Genomic DNA, 20,166 nt, shown 5'->3' with positions numbered 1-20,166 from the left:
TTCTTAAAATTTTAGAGGCTGGGAAGTCCAAGATGAAGATGCCAATCAATTCAGTTTCTGTTAAGCGCTCCATTCCTGCCTTCCAGATGACTGCATTCTTGCTGACTTGACATGGCAGAGAAGGAGGGAAACAACTCTCTCTTGCTCTTCTTATAAGGCCACCAATCCTATTGGATTAGGGGCCCCACCCTTATGTCATTTAAACCTGTTTATCTCCTAAAAGACCTATCTACATATACATTGGGGGTTAGGGCTAAAACATATACATTTTTGGTGAACACAATTTAGTTCATCGCACTCCCTGTGGTGCCCTTCTCCACAGAAAACTTACATACCCCCTTGCACTGGAACTCACATAAACAGATTTGTAATTCTCCATTTGCCTTGCTTTTTGACGAACGACATGTGAATGGAAGAGACAACCTGTAAGAGTGACACATTAATCACCATATTTTCCCTCTACCATGTTCTCCCTCAACAATATTACAGAAAGAAATACTCCTCTGTCCAAGATCGTAGGGCCTTGCTTGCTCAGTGGTAACCTATGTGCCCTAATGTAACCATGTGTCCTTCTGGGCCTCATCTGGGCAAGGTGCCAGACGATCCAGGGCCTGGCCAACCCAGATCTTAACTTATCTCAAAGAACAGCATGTCCTGAAGGAACACAGAGTCCTTCCACATGAGCTACTGTTTCTGGGAATGCTAGCTGTACTAAGGACAGTACCTCTTGGCAAGCATGTAGTTTTTATACCCCTGCCTATATAAGCAACCCCCTCTCTTCCCGTGGTAGCAGGTGCACAACTCGGTCCAGCCAGCTGAACCTGGACACTCCCTACACATAAGTCCCAATAAACCTTTATGTCTTGTATGCCATTTCTGGGTCTTTTCTTTGGTCTCTCCAAAAGAGACCCTATCCCGCAATGCTTGCTCCACTGGGTGTGTGGGCAGACAAGGATACTGCGTGAAGCTGAAAGGAACAAAACTAAAGTTGACCCAGGAAGTACAGGTAATATCAGTGAGAAAGAACCTTTCTTGTTGACCTAACTAGTAAATGAACTGGCACCACATAACCAAACAAAAACAACATGAACAACAGCAACAAGCAGTGCGAGGAAACTGGGAGGATGCTGATCTACGTTAGCCAGGGGCTAAACAATGGCTCACGGTGTTACTTATGACAACTGGGACTACTGTACTTACTGTTACTTAAGTAACATGAGTGATACTTATTAAGTCAAGTAATGTTTACCTCATGGGTGTATAGCTTTAGGAAAAGGGACAGGAAAACAAAATAGTAAATCTCAGCAATTAGTCACTGCCTTTAGTAAAGTACTATAGGAAAGTGATGAGCTGAGGGGAAAAAAAAAGAGGCCAGATTGTAGGCAGAGATAAATGGGAATAAGGAGATACTAGAAATTGGGGTTCTTGTAGAACTTGGAAAATGCTCAAAGCATTTCTCCTTTTAGCTTTTATTGTTTAACTAGAAAAAGTTGCCTCTTCCAGTTCTTACAGAACAAAATACAATGAGAAATGCTTTGAGTCAAAAGTCAACTTTATGGCAAGTAACAAACGAAGGGTACGACCATGACAGCCACTGTTAAAGCCTACGAATGGCTTAAGCTGGCCCACAACAAATCCTTTCAGTTGCACAAGATGGGACAAAGAAAAGACTAAGGATGAAATACCTTTTAAAAAAATCAACCTATGTAAGTCTAAAAAAAAAAAAATAGACACATGAATACAGAAAGAAAAAGAAAAGTGTATCTCAAAAAACTCAAACTAGCTAGAATCAGAAAGATAAACCCAACTACATTTTTTAGGGATACACTGTCAAAATCCAAACAAACTGACCTAAAACGTGCTGATAACTTAATATTTAAAGAGGTTGTTTGAGGTCATGGACAAGAAGCATATCAAAAGAGCAACCCAGCCACTGAGAAGGACATATTTAATTTTGTTTTTATTTTATTAGTTTTTAATTTTATATTTTATCTTGTTTTCCATTTTTTTTGTTGAAATATCATTGACAAAATTATATATATTTAAGGTGTATAACCTGATGGTTTGATATACTACACATTGTGAAATGATTACAACCATCAAGTTACTTAGCACCTCCATCAACACAGTTATCTTTTTGTGTGTGTGAGAATAGTTAAGATCAACTCTCTTAGCAAACTGCAACTAAACAATAAAGTATTATTAACCATAGTTTTATAGTCACCATCCTGTACATTAGATCCTCAGAACTTATTCATCTTACAACTGAAAATTTGTACCCTTTCACGAACCTCTCCTATTTCCCCCCACCCAGGCCCTAGCAACCACCATTCTACTTTGTTTTTATGAGGTTAATTTTTTTTTTAATACTCCACAGATAAGTGATACCATAAGTATCTGTCTTTCTCTGTCTTGCTTATTTCACTTAGCATAATGCCCTCCAGGTTCATCTATGTTGTTGCAAATGGCAGGATATCCTTCTTTTTAATGGATGAATAACATTCCACTGGATATATACATATTTTCTTTATTCATTCATCTGATGACGGATCACTTTCCTATAGTACTTTACTAAAGGCAGTGACTGGTAGCAGAGATTTACTACTATTTTGTTTTCCTGTCTCTTTTCCTAAAGCTTTAAGCCCATGACGTAAATATTACTTGACTTAATAAGTATCACTCATGTTACTTAAGTAACAGTAAGTACATCAGTTCCAGTTATCATTTAGGTTGTTTCCATATCTTGGCTACTGCAAGTAATGCTGCAACGAACATGGGGGTTAAAACATTTCTTCAAGATACTGATTTCACTTCCTTCAGATATATTCCCAGAAGTGGGATTGCTGGATCATATAGTAGTTCTATTTTTAAGTTTCTGAGGATACTCCATACTGTTTTCTAATTGCTGTACAAATTTACATTCCCACCTATATTGTAAAAGGTTTCCTTTTACCTACACCCTCGTCAATATTTGTTATCTTTTCTTTTTGATAATAGCCCTCAACAGTTGTGAGGTGATATCTCGTTGTGGTTTTGATTTGCATTTCCACGATGACTAATGATGTTGAGCACCTTTTCATGTACATATTGGCCACTTGTATATCCCCTTTGGAAAAATGTCTATCCAGGTCCTTTGCCCATTTTTGATTGGGTTGTTTTTTTCTATTGAGTTGTATCAGTTCCTTATATTTTGGATATTAACTTCTTATCACATATGTGGTTTGCATATATTTTCTCATTCCATAGGTACCCTTTTCATTTGGCTGTTTCCTTTGCTGTACAAAAGCTTTTTAGTTTGATGTAGTCTCACTTGTTTATTTTTGCTTTTCTTGCCTGTGCATCTGGTGTCATATCTAAAAAAATCATTGCCAAGACTAATTTAGGAATTCTCCCCTATCTTTTTTAAAGGACTTTCATGGTTTCAGGTCTTAACATTTAAGTCTTTAATCCATTTCGAGTTAATTTTTGTGAGTTGTATAAGACAGGGGTTCCAGTTTCATTACTTTACATATGGATGTCACTTTTCCCAACACCATTTATTAAAGAGACTATCCTTTCCCCATTGTGTCTTCTTGGGGCCTTTGTCAGAGATTAGTTAACTATATATGCATGGGTTTATTTCTGGGCTCTCTATTATGTTCCATTGCTCTATGTTCTGTTTTTATGCTAGTACCATACTATTTTGATTACTAGAGCTCCATAATATAGTCATGCACTGCATAAAGACTTTTCACAGCCTAGGTGTGTAGTAGACTACATCATCTAGATTTGTGTAGTACACTCTATGACGTTCGCACAACGATGCAGTCATCTAATGACATATTTCTCAGGACACGTCCCTGTCGTTGATCGACGCATGACTGTAGTTTGAAATCAGGCAGTGTAATGCTTCTAGCTGTATTCTTTCTCAAGGTTGCTTTGGTACTCAGGGACTTGCATGTTTCCATATGAATTTCAGGATTTTTCTTTCTACTTCTGTGAAAAAACCAGTGGAATTTTGATAGAGATTGCATTGGACCTGTAGATCACTTTGGGTAGTATGGACATTTTAACAATACTAATTTTTCCAATCCAAGAACACAGGATATCTTTCCATTTATTTGTATCTTCTTCAATTCCTTTCATCATTGCTTTATAGTTTGGGGTTTACAGGTCTTTCATCTCCTTGATTAAATTTATTCCTAAGTACTGTATTCTTTTTTGATGCTAACGTAAATGAGATTATTTTCTCTTTCAGATAGTTCACTGTTGTATAGAAACACACCTCAATTTTTATGTTGATTTTGTATCCTGCAACTTTACTGATTTATCAGTTCTAACAGTTTTTTGGTGGAATTTTTATGATTTTCTATATATAAGATCACGTTATCTGCAAACTGAGAAAATTTTACTTCTTCCTTTCAAATATGGATACTGTTTTTCTCCTTTTGTTGCTTAACTGCTCTGGCTAGGACTTCTGGTACTATGCTGAAGAGAAGTGGTGAGAGTGGGCATCCTTCTCTTGTTCTGAACTTAGAAGAAAATCTTTCAGGTTTTCATCATTCAGTTTGATGTTAGCTATGCGCTTGTTATATACGGCCTTTATTATGTTGAGGTGCATTCCTTCTGTACCCTATTGAGAGCTTTTATCTTTAAAAGATGTTGAATTTTATCAAATTCTTTTTCTGCATCTATTGAGACAATCATATGATCTTTGATCTTCATTCTGTTAATAAGGTGAATCACCTTTATTGATCTGCATATGTTGAGCCATCCTTGCATCCTAGGGATAAGGCCTGCTTGATCATGGGGCATAATCCTTTTAATGTGCTGTCAAATTTGGTTTGCTAGTATTTTGTTCAGGATTTTGGTATTTATGTTCATTAGGAAATGGCCTGTACTTTTCTGTTCTTGTAGTTTCCTTGTCTGACTTGGGTATCAGCACAATGCTGGCCTCGTAATATGAGTTGAGAAGTTCTCCTTCCTCTTCAAATTTTTGGCAGAGTTTGGGAAGGACTGATGTTAATTCTTCTTTAAATGCTTGGTAGAATTTATCAGGGAAGCCATCTGGTCCTGTACTTTTCTTTGTTGGGAATCTTTTGATTACTGATTCAATTTTCTTACTAGTTATAAGTCTATTCAGATTTTCTATTTCTTTATGATTCAGTCTTGGTAGGTTGTATGTTTCTAGGAATTTTCAATCTCTTTTGACTTGTCCAATGTGTCAGAATATAATTGTTAATAGTCACTTATGATCCTTTGTATTTCTGTTATCAGTTGTAATGTCTCTTCTTTCATTTCTGATTTTATTTTTTGTGTATCTTTCCAAAAAACCAGTTTTTAGTTTCGTTGATCTCTTCTAGTCTCTATTTCACTTATTTCTGCTTTGATCTTTGTTATTTCCTTCTTTCTGCTAACTTTGGCCTTAGTTTTTTCCTCTTTTCTAGTTCCTTCAGGTGTAAATTTAGGTTGTTCATTTGCGATCTTTTTTCTTAATATAAGCATTTATCTCCATAAACTTCCCTCTTAGGGAACTGCTGTTCCAGCATTCCTTAAGTTTTGGTATATTGTGTTTCTATTTTTGTTTATCTCAAGATATTTTGTTACTTCATGTTTGTTTTCTTCTTTGACCCATTGGTTGTTTATGAATTTGTTGTTTAATTTGCACATATTGGTGAATTTTCCACTTTTTGTCTTGTTACTGATTTCTAGTTTCACATATTGTGGTCAGGAAAGATACTTGAAGTGATTTCAATCTTCTTAAATTTATAGCTCCACCATCCGAGGCACTAGCTAGCCCATAGTGGCAATGTGTGAGATGCAGGCGTGTGCAAAGCACCCATAAGGTGGGGTATGGAGTGTGGGCATGCATGGAACAACAGCAACTCGGGGGTCTGAGATGATGGCTAGGCTTGCAGTGGCATTGACTCCAGCACCTGAGACACATATGTATGTGGAGCAGCCATGGGGCCAGAGTCTGGAGTGCCAGCACACATGGACCAATGCAGCTCTGGAGCCAGGGGGTGTACGTGGGGCTGAGGGTGCTGGCAGCCCTGGTTACAAGGCAGCAACAGCAGTTCCGTCTGGGGAGGGGGCAAAACAGCATCACTTCTCCAAGGGTTCTGTGACAGTGACTGCTGTTGCTTACCTCTGTGACGAAAGTTGCCAGTGTTCTCTGTGGAGCAGGCTAGTAGGGTCCACCCTGAAGAACAGTACAAGGTCCTCCACTGTGAAAGTTGAGGGAGTCTGCAGCTGTCATGGGAGCTGTTGAGGTCCTCAGTGGAAAACGCTGCCACAGTCCTTTGCCGAGCAGACCACTGGGGACTATGACGGCACCCACCACATGGCTGATACTGATAACCCCTGCTCTTCTTTGTTCCTAGATAGCTAAGCAGATCTCCCTAGTGATCCTTTCTGTGCAGTTCTTCCCCATTTTTTGATACACTGTGTTGCTTTGGGTTCTTAATTTGGTTCTTGAGCCCTCCCAGAACTATTTTCGTTCATGAATAGCTAATTGTTGTTTTTCAGTGGCGGAACAAAGGCTGGTATCTCCTACTCTGCCATCTTGCTGACATCATTCTGAGGAAGGAATATTTTAAAGAGCTTTTATCAAATGAGGCCAACGTAGATAAGAGGAAAGGAAGAACTGTCCAGAGGGTAGAGGCAGGTGCCTCAGAGAGAAGTGAGGTAGGGAGCTACCAGGGTGCAAAATCCAGGGATCATCAAAAATTTCCCATTCCCAAGTAAGCGGCCCCTCAGAACATCTGATCCCAGGATTTCAAGACTGCCAGACGGCTGTGAGACAACGCCTCCAGTGGTCCTCCTCCTACCTCATTCTTTCTCTTCTCAAAAAAGAATGTTTATGTGGCTATCCTGCCCATGTTCTGCCCTTATATATTGGGCATGGAGAAGGCAGATAACTTGTCTCCCAAGGTCACAGGTCTCTGGATTAAAAGTAACAACATCTAGGGCCAACCTGGTGGCGCAGCGGTTAAGTGCGCATGCTCCGCTTCAGCAGCCCGAGGGTTCGCAGGTTTGGATCCCAGGTGAGCACCACTGCACCGCTTGTCAAGGCACGCTGTGGCGGCGTCCCACATAAAGCAGAGGAAGATGGGCACGGATGTTAGCTCATGGCCAATCTTTCTCAGCAAAAAGAGGAGGATTGGCATCGAATGTTAGCTTAGGGCCGATCTTCCTCACACACACAAAAAAGAGTAACAACATCTGGGGCTGGCCCAGTGGCGTAGTGGTTAAGTTCGGGGGCTCCGCCTCAGCAGCCTGGGGTTTGAAGATTCGAATCCTAGGCAGGGACATATGCAGAGCCAATCTTCCTCACCAAAAAAAAAAGAGTAACAACATCTAGACGTGATGCAGGTGCCTGGCATCATTCAGAGATCCTGGACTTTGAGAGGAAAGTAATAACTACATGAAACCTTAGGGTCATCTCTCTAGGGAAAAGGTGAATTTGAGAAAAACATGGGAGAGAAAGAAACTCAATATGTGGTGACACTGCTCACTCATTTTCAGTGTTGCAGGCCAGATGACTTACTTTGGCCAAGCAAATGTCAGTGGAAATGATTCGCATCACTTCTGAGAATCTTTAAGAGTTGGCACTTGGTTCACTGCACTCTTTTTCCTATTGTCACAATGATCAGTATTCCAGTAAAGGCTGTTCCATCAGCCTGAGGCCAGAAAGAGGAATGATGCACATCATTGCTGTGCAAGCCCCTCCAAGGTTGGGGTCAGTGATTACCATAGCATAGCCTACCCAAATGTGCCTTATTTCCTGGGAAACTCTGAACAAGACCAACAGTTAGAGATGGAAAAACGAGCTAAGGATGATAGTTTGCTCCCTACCTTCCAAAAATCCAAAGTCTTTAAAAATATGAAAAGACACTCAAACTCTCTAAGAGAAATTCAAATTACATTGCAATACATTTTTCACCTAATAGATTTGAAAAAAGTCTGTAAGTTTTACAAGACCTCTTTTCATGAGGCAATGGACAAACACTGTCATCCTATTGGCTCTACCCTCAAAATATACCCCAATCAGGCCAGTTCTCACCATTTCCACTGTCACTACCCATTTGAAAACTATCATAAACTGTTACCTACATTACTGCAATACTTTCTTAGAGTCTCTGCTTCTTAACTTCCCTTGGAGAAGAATCTGGGGACAAACAAACCAGCAGAGCTTTTGATAGTCACATGGAGCTGGAATGACCAATTAGAAACTTGAGGGATCTCGATACGTGGCCTCTTTTCACTTCATGACACTTGACAAATTCTCAAGCTGTGCAGGGTAGGAGGCTACTAAATTGAACAAACTCTAAAAAACAACAGAATTTCTTTCAGTATCATCAGGCAAAGGAGACAAAGATCCATCAGGGGAAGGGGCCCCATGAACATAAGATCTGAGTAAAGATCTAATCTAGAAAGCCCTAGGGAGTCAGTGATGTCTGGGACAATATCAGGTGATATAACATATATATAATTGGAGTCTTCAGTTGGGTGGAAATTGTAGAGACAGAAAATATTTGAAAAAATAAAAGCCAACAATTTTCCAAATCTGATAACTATAATCCACAGACCTTGTGCTATGCAATAAAGGCTTAAACTTGCCCACAAAAAGTTTTCCCCTTTGTCCTTGGCTCCTGGGGGGGTGGCCTCTAAGCCCTTGGAATATCCTGCCTGATATGAATGTCTTCGTTTACCTGATAGCTTTGGGTCACAGAGATATTCTATGCCAACAAATGTGATTTATGGTGGCAGGCCTTGTTATCAGCTCGATCTATGGAGGGACTGGAGACTAAGGTCAGCCACACAGGTGGTCAACCATGTCTACATGACAGGGCCCTAATAAAAGCTGGACATCAAGGCTTGGTTGAGCTTCCCCCCTTGCCACTATTCCATGCACACTGTCATACACCATTGCTGGGAGGAACAGGCACTGTCCATGTGGCTCCACTGGCAAGTTACTGTAACCCTGTGCACGATGACCCATGGACTCTGCTTTGTGTTCCTCGTCCATGAACTGATTTTAGTCTGTATCCTTTCACCGTCCTAAACCATAACCATGAATAAAATGGCTTTTCTGAGTTCTGTACGTCCTGCTAGCTAATTATTGAGCATGAGGGTGATCATGGGGAGCTCCAAACTTGCAGCTGGTATTAGAAGTGAGGGCACATTGGGGACCCTCAAACTTTGTACAAGCAAAAAAAGCATCATGAAGATAACTATATCAAGGATCACCATAATCAAACCACCTAAAATCAGAAGAAAAATGATACCAGATAGAAATCTGGTACATATAAAGGAATAAAGAGCACGAGAAACAGTAAATATGTGAGTAAACATATAATATATATTGTTTTTATTTTTAAACTCCTTAAAAGGTAATTGACCACTTGAAGCAAAACAATAAGAATGCACTGTGCAGCTTATAACATGTAGGAGTAAAAGGTATGCCAACAATAGCACAGAAACTGCGAGGAAAGAAGTTGAAGTGTACTGTTATAAGGTTCTTATATTATACAAGAAGTATTATATTATTTCAAAGTAGACTATGATAAGTTAAAGATGAATACTATAAACTATACAGTAACCTCTAAAAACAATTAAAACTATATAAGCCAACAAATGAGCTCACAGGTTATACAAAAACAGGTAGTGAGCCACATTTGGTCTGCAGGCCATAATTTACGGACTCTTGTTTTGGGTAAATTATTCTTATGGAAGAAAGAACTTGAGTTGGGGTAGTATAAAGATCAAGAGACTTAAGAAAGCTGAACAGTAGTCCAGTGAAGAGAAAATGACCCTATGATAAAGATAGGCAAGATAAACTACAGAAGACAGATATTAAAATATAAATATTCTAAATGTAGCATGGTTTGTGTGGTAATGGCAAGGTAGCTTGGCCAGGCTAACAACCCACAGAAAACGATAAAATTTGGACAAAATGTATAAAACAACCATCTGAAGGCACTGTAGAACAACCAAAAGTAGGCAGAAACTAGATAAGAATGAATCATTAAAGGACAAATTGCTTTGCAAGTTTATGGCATTTTATCAGAGGGCACTCTTCAATCTATAAACAATCAAGGAACTGAAAGCTGAAGCTATAGTGGCTTAGGTGTCAGAGAGTATAATTCAGGGCTGGCAAGAAAACCAAAAATTTGGAAGGGGGTTAGTCCTGGAAGAGAGGCTGCAAAAGATGGTAATCCCCCAAATTCCCATACAAAACCAACCGGAATTGTTGGGTGACTGCTAAACCACACATATGTGAAAGACCCATGAGGACCCAGCAAAAAAGCAGCCACTAGAAGCTGAAGGAGGTGAATGGACAGTCAGCTACCGATCACTGCAAGGAATAAAGTTTGGAATTTGAATCCAGCCAAGTTAACTGCCTTATAGAACAAAATCACTCTCAGAGGAATATAACAGGATCCAGAATCTCTGCAACATAAGAATTACAATGTCCAGAATATAATGCAGAATCATTATCCATGTAAAGAAACAGGAAAATGGGACTGATACTCAAGAAGAAAAACAAAAAACAATAAAAAAGTCAGCAGAAACTAGACCCAAGGTACCCCAGAAGCTGCAGGCGGCAGAAAGATGGTTAAGCTGCACATAAAACATGTCTCACTAACTCCTGAGAGCTCTGCACCACAGGACTCCTAAGGCTGTCATGTCACCACACGTGCTGGCGAGCAGCACAGCTCCAGAGGGCTGGAACCTCTTCACTGAGCAAACACATCCTCCAGGTTTTGCCAATGACAGCTTCAATGTAAAAAAGAAAGTTACTGTATTTGTCTGTGAGCACCAACGCAGACATTAGATAAAATTAAAAGAACAAAGTAGCAGGACTTTACATGAGATGAGATTAAACCTGAGAGAGAGGGAGGGGTCCAGGAGAAATCCTATTCTGGTGGCTTCAGTCACTGGCTGGATGGAACTAATATCACATGTAGGGCAAGAAAGGAGGATGTGGTTTTCATTCTGGATTTGTTGAGCTCGAGGTGTCTTCTCAAGAGCTACAAAGAAGCATTCAACTGGGAGCTGAACCCATGGTCTAAAGGCTGGGGAAGAGGTCCCAGCTGGAGAGAAACGGTTAGGACTGTCAAACCGCGGAGGGCCAACAGGTCAAGAGGAACTGCAGAGTGTGAAGAAGGGGGCCCAGATTGGAATACTCGGATGAGCTACATTCAGGAGCAGAAGAAACAAACAGAAGAATTCAGGAAAACAGAGAAGAAATCATCAGAGAGGCCATGATAGAAGCTAACAGACAAGAATTTTCAGGAGAAGATCATGGACTAAGTAGTTTCAATATGGCAGAAGATTCAAGTAAGGCAAAGACTACAGCACAGTCACTGAATCTAACTATAATTTAGGTTCCTGGTGAGCTTTAGAAGAAAGGAACTCAGACCACATTGAGTAGGTTAAAGTGCAAAGCAGCAGTTCTGCCAGAAAACAGAACTCTGAACAGTCCCCTGCACAACCTGCATATACAGACTAGCTGAGAGAAATGTATGAAGAGTTACTTGAAGGACCTGCAGCTGATTCAACCCTCCAGACATTCCCAAGTTTTATCAGTGCACCAAGTAGGCCTTCCAAAAGCTGTCTGGGACCACACCATTTTAGCAACTCCAGAGGAACCTTATTAAGCGAGTTGTGCTTTAGCACCAGGTAACCACCACCACCACAGAATGCCAAAAAAGTTTATTTCTAGACTGGTAGTGAAATACTGTCCACTACATCATCTATGTGACCAATTGTCTTGACATGAGTACAGCCATGTTTGGCTGCTCCACTGACCTACAGCCACCAGCACAAAAAGAAATACAAAGCTGCTTTCTGTGTGGTGGGAGCTGGCCTTTTCCTGGGAACTGGCCTTTCTCCCACGGAGAGAGTTGCAAGTTGTAACATTTCAAGGCTCTTGGAGCATCGTAGCGCGGGATGGACTGGCCATCTGTGCCGGGCTAAGACGATAACCAAAGAGAGCAACGCACGTACACAACTACTGGGCTGGGACGTTAGCCAAGGGGCTCAGTGCACGTACACCACTGATAACCATTTTGTGCATGGGAACACTAGATGCTTGCTCTGCAAACTCTGTAACTGCTTATATAAACTGCTGGAGACTGAGACCCAGTGAGAGTTCCACCTGTGGAAGGGACACCTTGCCCAGGACGTGTGATCCTTGCCCAGCCGCATCGATTGACAGGGCTCTCCCGGCAGTGGGGCGTGGATGTTGTGAGTAACTGATTTGATGTGAAGTAATTGATTTGATATGAAGTAATTGATTTGATGTGTTCTCTTTTCGGTCAACCTGGTGTTTCTCTTTCCAGTTGATTTGTGTCATTTCTCTTCAGCCGATGTGGATGTTTTCCCTTTCCAGTCGGGCTGATGTTTTTTCCCTCTTAATATTTGACCTATTCAAATCTGTTTGCTGACTATCACCTTTACTATCCTCTATATAATAAAATATACCTTCAGTCCATTTGTTTGGAGTGGAAAGTGTCTTTTACGTCTCCAATCGAATCCCCGAACCTCTCATAACATAATTGGCGCTGTGAGCAGGATTCGATTAAGGAGATGCCTTTCCTATTCAAACGAAAGGTAACTGAAGCCAAGGTGGAAGAAATTCCAGGACGGGAGGACCCTCCCTTTTGCACTCTGGCTGGGGAGTGGGCTCGCAGGTCAGGGTTATGTGAAGCTTGGGATGCTCGCCTGCGACGATTTGAACCGTTGGATGTGACCAAAGCTTTGCAGACGGTGGAAAGGAAAGCGAAAGATGATGTTTCTTTTTTGGCACGGCGAGGTTGATGTTTGTTGACTGCTTATCGTCGGCCTATAGAAGATAGGGATAAGATACAGAAAGAGAAGGCACTCTTGGAAAAAGAAAATTCAAATTTGCAGTCTTGCTTGGCTATGATTCAATGTCAATATCATGCACTGGGAGATCAGGCTCGTAACTACCAAGTTATAGCAGAAAAGGCTGCTGTAAGAGTTACCAAATATAAATATAGAAAGAGAAGAGGAAAGATAAATGAACGAAAAGTTCATATGGCCATAACATCGGCCGGTCCTAAGTGGGACCCAGACACATGGGATGATGATATCTGGGATGACGATTCTGAAACTGATTATGAGGAAGAGGAAAAACCGCCCAAAGGCACAGAGGCACGTCCTCTTCGCCGTCGGCGGATGGAAATGGATGGTAATCATTCTATAAGGAAAGATGTGATTGAGGATTTTAACCAACAAGAAATTTCTGATATTTTAGCCCGGGCTACACAAAAGCCTGGAGAAGCCATTATAACCTGGCTTGTTCGCCTATATGATATGGGCGCTACAGGAATTAATCTGGATGCAGGAGATGCTTTTAAATTTGTAATTTTGTCCAATGATCCAGTAATACGGGGAGCTTTCAGAGATTGGAACATGAAGGCTCACCCCCCAAATGATCGTGGACAAGACACTGATGATACAACTTTATTGGCTCTTGCAGTAAAAGGAGCTCAAGATAAATACCCCACGGAGGATATGTGGCCAGACACTAATAGACCATGACATACTTTAAAAGATTATGTCCAAAAGATGAGAAGAAACCATGAAACGGGCTGTGTTTCTGGGGTGTGATGAAGCTTTAAATGAAATGACTTTAAGTGTCCAGGTGTGAAACAAGTTGATAAAAACTGCACCTCCGGCATATAAACAAATAATTACAACCCTTCTCATGAATGAAACTGAAAACCCTATATCAACACTTGCAGATAAGATTATGCAATTAGCAGACTTGGGAGACTGACAGACAACTGAAAACTCTCCAGGAAGGGAAAAAAGAGAAACATTCTTTAAAAAGGATAAAATGACTCGAGGTAATATGTTTTTGGCCCTACTCCAGGCAGGGGTACCCAAAGACCAGATTGATGGAGTTGACACTAAAGAATTATGGAAACTATATAAAGAAAAAGGGCTGAATGTAAAACAAGTAAATAGAAGGGACAATATAAAGAATGCTTCCAACCCAGTGCCTGCTGCACCTAGTGCACTGCCTCCTCCCTCGAATCCTCTTTTTGCTGACTTACGTGATTGAGGGGAAGGCCAAACCTCTGTATCGATTAGTGCCACTACAAGAAAAGATGTTAGACCACATGTACCAATTAAAATATTTTGGAAAAATAAATCTACAACTAGTGTGCAGACACTTGTAGATACAGGGGCGGAGGCCACCCTTATCTATGGGAATCCAACTAAGTTTCAAGGTACATCAATTCTGATAACTAGATTGGGAGGAAAAGAAATCCAGGCAGTCACCACTAATCTTTCTATCCAAATTGGGCAACTACCCCGACGCACATATCTACTTATGATTGTGCCAATACCAGAATATATAATTGAGACTGATATTCTAAAAAGACTGACATTAAATTTGGCTGATAGACAATACCAGTTTGCTATTAGAGCTTTGTCTTTTCACATTAATGCTATAATTGTAGAATGTTTGCATCATGAAGTAAAAATTCCACCTGCCACACAATCAAAGACAATATCACATCCCTAGAGGACAACAAAAAATATCTGAGACCATAGAAGATTATTTGGCTATAAAAGTCCTTCACAGAGTAACTACAGCCTAGAATAATCCTATCTGGCCTGTTAAAAAAGGTGATGGGACATAGAGAATGACTATAGATTACGGAGAACTAAACAAAGTGACTCCGGCTATTCAAGTGGCCGTCCCTGATTTGATTACTCTTATAGAAAAAGTACAATGTTATCCAGGCACTTGGTATACAGTCATAGACTTGGCTAATGCCTTTTTCACCATACCTATACCAGAAGTGTCCAAGAACAGTTTGCTTTCACGTGGCTGGGACAACAATATACCTTTACTAGACTTCCTCAGGGATGTGTACATAATCCCACTATCTGCCATCGACAGGTTGCTAAAACCTTGGCAAAGGTAGCTGCTTCTGATGATGTCCAAATAGTACATTATATAGATGATATTATGATCCAAGGAAATAAAAAAAAAAAGAATACAACAACAGTTAGAAAAAGTAACGGACACACTTGAGGAGGATGAACGGAAAACTAATCCAGCTAAAATTCAGGGCCCAAATTCAAATGTTAAATTTTTGGGAATACTTTAGAATAATGAAAAACAAAAAATTTTACCTAAAGCTAGACAAAAGATATTAAATTTTGCAGCACCTCGTAACAAAAAGGAAGCACAAAAATTTATTGGATTATTTGCATTTTGGAGGGCACATATTCCACATTTAAGTCAGCTCCTTGCACCTTTATATAAAGTTACCAAGAAAAAATATAAATTTAAATGGAGAATGAAACAAAAAGAAGCTTTTGAAGCAGCCAAGCATGCTATTCAGACTGCTTTAGATCTATGGCCAATTAAACCGAGACCCATTGAATTACAGGTAGATGTCATTGATCAATATGCCAGCTGGAGTTTATAACAAAAACAAGGTGCCCAACGTTATCCTCTGAGATTTTGGAGTCGCAAGCTTCCCTGTTCCAATGAAAGATATAGTCCTTTTGAAAAACAGTTGTAGCCTACTATTGGGCTCTAATAGACTCAGAAGGCCTTACCCTGGGACATGAGATAATTATGCAACCCCAAATACCCATCATACAATAGATTCATAACACTCCTGTTACTCATAAAATTGGACATACACAAAAATTTAATATCATCAAACAGAAATGATATATTCAAGACCGGGCCAAACCTGGCCCAAAGGGGTTGTCTCTATTGCATAAACAAGTGTCTCAATATAGAGTGAGCCAACTGTGTCACCTAAGACTGATATAACAGAATCTCCTGTTAAATGGGGTGTCTCACATGATCAATTGACTAAAGAACAACAAAAACATACCTGGTTTACGGATGATTCTGCCAAAATGATATTGGGCTCACAGAAATGGAAAACAGTTGCCTATAACCCATCCACCCAACAAACAATTGTCACCACCGGAGATAATATAAATAGCCAATATGCTGAACTTTATGCGGTGTATCAGGCACTTCAACAAGAACACGGGCAACAATATTATATATATACTGATTCATGGACAGTGGCACAAGGTTTGGCAACGTAGATGCCACAATGGAAAATACATGATTAGAAAATTAATGATAAAAAAATATAGAAAAAAAAATTATAGAAAGACATATGGTTATAGTGTCAAAACACAATTGTTACTATATTTCATGTTGATGCTCACAGTTCTTTAATTTCTACAGAACAAAAGCATAATTCTCATGCTGATCAGCTGGTGCAGATTCGTACAACGCATAACCCAGGCTTAGCACAGTAAGTCCACGAAAAGAGTGGACACTTGGGAGAACAAGCTTCATACAGGTGGGCACAACAAAGGGGAATCCTTGTCACCCATGATGATATTGCCACTGCAGTACAACAATGTCAGTTATGCCAACAGTTAAATAAACGGGGAGTTCCACACCCCTACCAAGGTCATATCCAAAAGAGATTATTTCCCGCCCATACCTGGCAAATAGATTTTATTAGACCATTGCCAAATTCTTATAGATATACTTATGCCTGCACTGCTGTTGATACATATTCTGGTTATTTATTGGCTATGCCAACTAAAGTGGCCACCCAACAGAGTGCCATAAAGTTATTAGATACAATTAAGTTATATTATGGAACACCAAGGCAAATTCAAAATGACAACGGTTCCCACTTTACAGATAAGTTGATTCAAACTTATACCAAAGAAAATTATATAAAATAGATTTATCATATACCTTATTACCCCCAAGCTGCAGGCCTCATAGGACGAATAAATAGATTGCTTAAACAACAATTGAGGAAACTCGGTCATGGCTCATTAAAGGGATGACACAACTATCTAAGTACTGCTCTAAATATGTTAAATAACAGGCCACTAGGCCCTAATGAGACTCCTCTGTCAAGGTTGTTACCAGCAAAGATTACAAAAGTGGCAACCGCCACCCATGAGTTTATGACCTTAACCTATTGGCCCCTGACTCAGTCTACTAAACTGCCTTTTCGTGCCACGGCCGAAGCGGCTGGATTAGATTTATCTACTGTTCATTCTATTCAATTGCCCCCTAAGAAGCAATCTATAGTCCCTACTGGGATAGGGGTACAATTTCCCAAAAATACCTTTGGTTTGTTAAAAGGACGCTCTGGACTGGCAACAAAAGATATTGATGTACTGGGAAGAGTCATTGATCCAGATTACCAAAGAAAAATAAAATTCATATTATATAATGGTAGTGACACAGTACTAACTGTAGAGTCTGGGGAACGAATGGGACAATTATTGGTGCTTCCCCTCTTGACTCCAAATGTGTCACAAGGACAACCTCCAAGTGAATTAACTAAAAGAGAAATACAAAGATTTGGGTCTACAGATGGATAGAAACCTGAAACAAAGGTGTGGGTGACCCATCCACCCAATGCGGCTCCCCGTGCCGCAGAAATAGTGGCCCAAGGGCCCACTACAACACTCATATATCCAGAAAATGAACAGTTATATCATGTTCCTAAAAATTCTGTTTCTTTGCGTGAACAGATATTCCTGCTGTGTTCACTATGCTGTGCTACACCTCCATGTCTGCTACAGACCTACACACCAACTAATGCCTCTGTAGGACAACCTTTGACCCTCTACTGTTAGACCAACTGCTCTACACCAGTGGGACCTATAACCCACACTATAAATGGCCAAAAAATTTGGTTTCAGAAACATCAAACAACTTCTCAATACAAGATAATTTCTCTATTACCCTGCCTTCTGCTACCCTGCGTGATGGGGGCTGGTCTAGACTTCTACAAGCTAATTTGTTAGGCCTAAGTGTTACCTTATCTAATGTTATCTTTGATGCTGTACATGATTTGCAAGATCAAATTAATAACATTTCATATTCTAAGGGGTTATTTGATTGGTTACCTTGGGGTTTGGGTCGTTATTGTGAAATAGTTTTATAATTATTATAGTCATTAGATTTTAGATTCTTAGATGTGCCTTATGTACTTGTATACGAAGTTCATTGTCTGTACATATGGTGTCTTATGGTTAATGGAGACGGCCACGGCCAAAAATGTCTTGACATGAGTACAGCCATGTTTGGCCGCTCCATTGACCTACAGCCACCAGCACAAAAAGAAATACAAAGCTGCTTTCTGTGTGGTGGGAACTGGCCTTTTCCCGGGAACTAACCTTTCTCCCACAGAGAGAGTTACAAGTTGTAACATTTCAAGGCTCTTGGAGCGTCGTAGCACGGGATGGACTGGCCATCTGTGCCGGGCTAAGACGATAACGAAAGAGAATAATGCACGTACAGAACTACTGGGCTGAAATGTTAGCCAAGGGGCTCAGTGCACATACGCCACTGATAACCATTTTGTACATGAGAACACCAGATACTTGCTCTGCAAACTCTGTAACTGCTTATATAAACTGCTAGAGACTGAGACCCAGTGAGAGTTCCACCTATGGAAGGGACACCTTGCCCAAGACGTGTGATCCTTGCCAGGCGCGTCGATTGACAGGGCTCTCCCGGCAGTGGGACATAAATATTGTGAGTAATTAATTTGATGTAAAGTAATTGATTTGATATAAAGTAATTGATTTAATGTGTTCTCTTTTCGGTCAACCTGGTGTTTCTCTTTCCGGTTGATTTGTGTCATTTCTCTTCAGCCGATGTAGATGTTTTCCCTTTCCAGTCGGGCTGATATTTTTTCCCTCTTAATATTTGACCTATTCAGATCTATTTACAGACTATCGCCTTTACTATCCTCTATATAATAAAATATACCTTCAGTCCATTTGTTTAGAGTAGAAAATGTCTTTTACATCTCCGATCAAATCCCCAAACATCTCATAACACCAATAAAGACACTGTTTCAGATTTCTGTGCCTGCACCTTTTCATGTCCAATGACAATGTAGCAAGGTTTCTTCTAAGGGTCCATTCTGATCAGATAACAAATGAGTCTGTCTTTTTGCCATGGCATCAGAAAGACCAGAGACCAATTTGCACTCACCTGGGATGACTCTAAGGTCATAAAATTTGCCTATATCCGCATGCCACTTTTATCTTGTTTATGTATATTTCCCTGAAGCTGAATTTTACTTATTTCCACTTTTCCATTTTAGTTTATGAACCCTCATAAAGCTCATAAAGCACAATGTAAAACAAGCTGAGGAAAAAACAAAGAAAGAACTCACCAGGGATGCAGCCATTTTCTGTTGCTCTTAGAAACACAGAGGACACTGGAAAGAGAGCTGGAAGAGAAGGTGAATGGAGTGGAGTCATGAAATGACTGGCATGGCTTGCTCCTAGATCCCAGATTCTCCTGTCCAAAGTTCTCTATACATTATCTAGAAGAGACCAAAAGACCAAAAAAAATAAATAAAATAAAAGAGAGCGAGCCTCTTGCGAGACAATAGTATTTTACACATCCAGAAGGGGCAGAAAAGACCCTGTTGAAGGAGTACCCACATGTCCGTTAACTTGTAGAATTTAGACATACAACTCATCCTTAAGTTAATGAAAACATATATTTCTTACTGATTTATCAATAGTTAATGGTAAAAACGAATTCAAAATTTTAAAGACTCTTAATTAAATAATTGACAACTATAATTAACAAGTCAGGAAACAACATGTGTTGGAGAGGATGTGGAGAGAAGGGAACTCTCATACACTGCTGGTGGCAGTGCAAACTGGTGCAGCCACTATGCAAAACAGTATGGAGATTCCTCAAAAAATTAAGGATAGAACCACCATACGATCCAGCTATTCCACTGCTGCGTATTTATCCGAAGAACATGAAAACACCAATGCATAAAGATACATGCGACCCTGTGTTCACTGCAGCATTATTCACAATAGCCAAGACTTGGAAGCAACCTAAGTGCCCATCAAGGGACGAATGGATAAAGAAGATGTGGTATATATACACCATGGAATACTACTCAGCCATAAGAAACAATGAAATCCAGCCATTTGTGACAACATGGATGGAAATTGAGGGTATTATGCTAAGCGAAATAAGTCCGAGGGAGAAGGTCAAAAACCATATGATCTCACTCATAAGTAGAAGATAAAAACAACAACAAACACACACATAGAGACAGAGATTGAATTGTTGGTTACCAG

The 20,166-nt window shown here is 40.1% G+C and overlaps 1 protein-coding gene across 5 annotated transcripts in view; it reads right to left on the bottom strand.

Moving 5' to 3' along the window:
* The window catches only part of LOC131407583 (zinc finger protein 717-like), a 53,800-nt gene that overhangs the window by 30,838 nt on the left and 2,796 nt on the right, over positions 1 to 20,166 (bottom strand). For all 5 annotated transcript variants that reach the window (XM_058544360.1, XM_058544364.1, XM_058544363.1 and 2 more), the window contains exon 2: positions 19,233 to 19,385. In XM_058544360.1, the coding sequence (XP_058400343.1) occupies positions 19,233 to 19,247 (15 nt within the window). In that variant the 5' untranslated portion in view covers positions 19,248 to 19,385. The remainder of the gene's footprint in view (positions 1 to 19,232; positions 19,386 to 20,166) is intronic.

This window comes from Diceros bicornis, chromosome 6, assembly GCF_020826845.1.
Source record: "Diceros bicornis minor isolate mBicDic1 chromosome 6, mDicBic1.mat.cur, whole genome shotgun sequence".
In the NCBI taxonomy this organism is placed as follows: domain Eukaryota; kingdom Metazoa; phylum Chordata; class Mammalia; order Perissodactyla; family Rhinocerotidae; genus Diceros; species Diceros bicornis.
The sequence above is the reverse complement of the archived record's forward strand: the minus strand, read 5'-3'. Positions and strand labels throughout refer to the sequence as shown.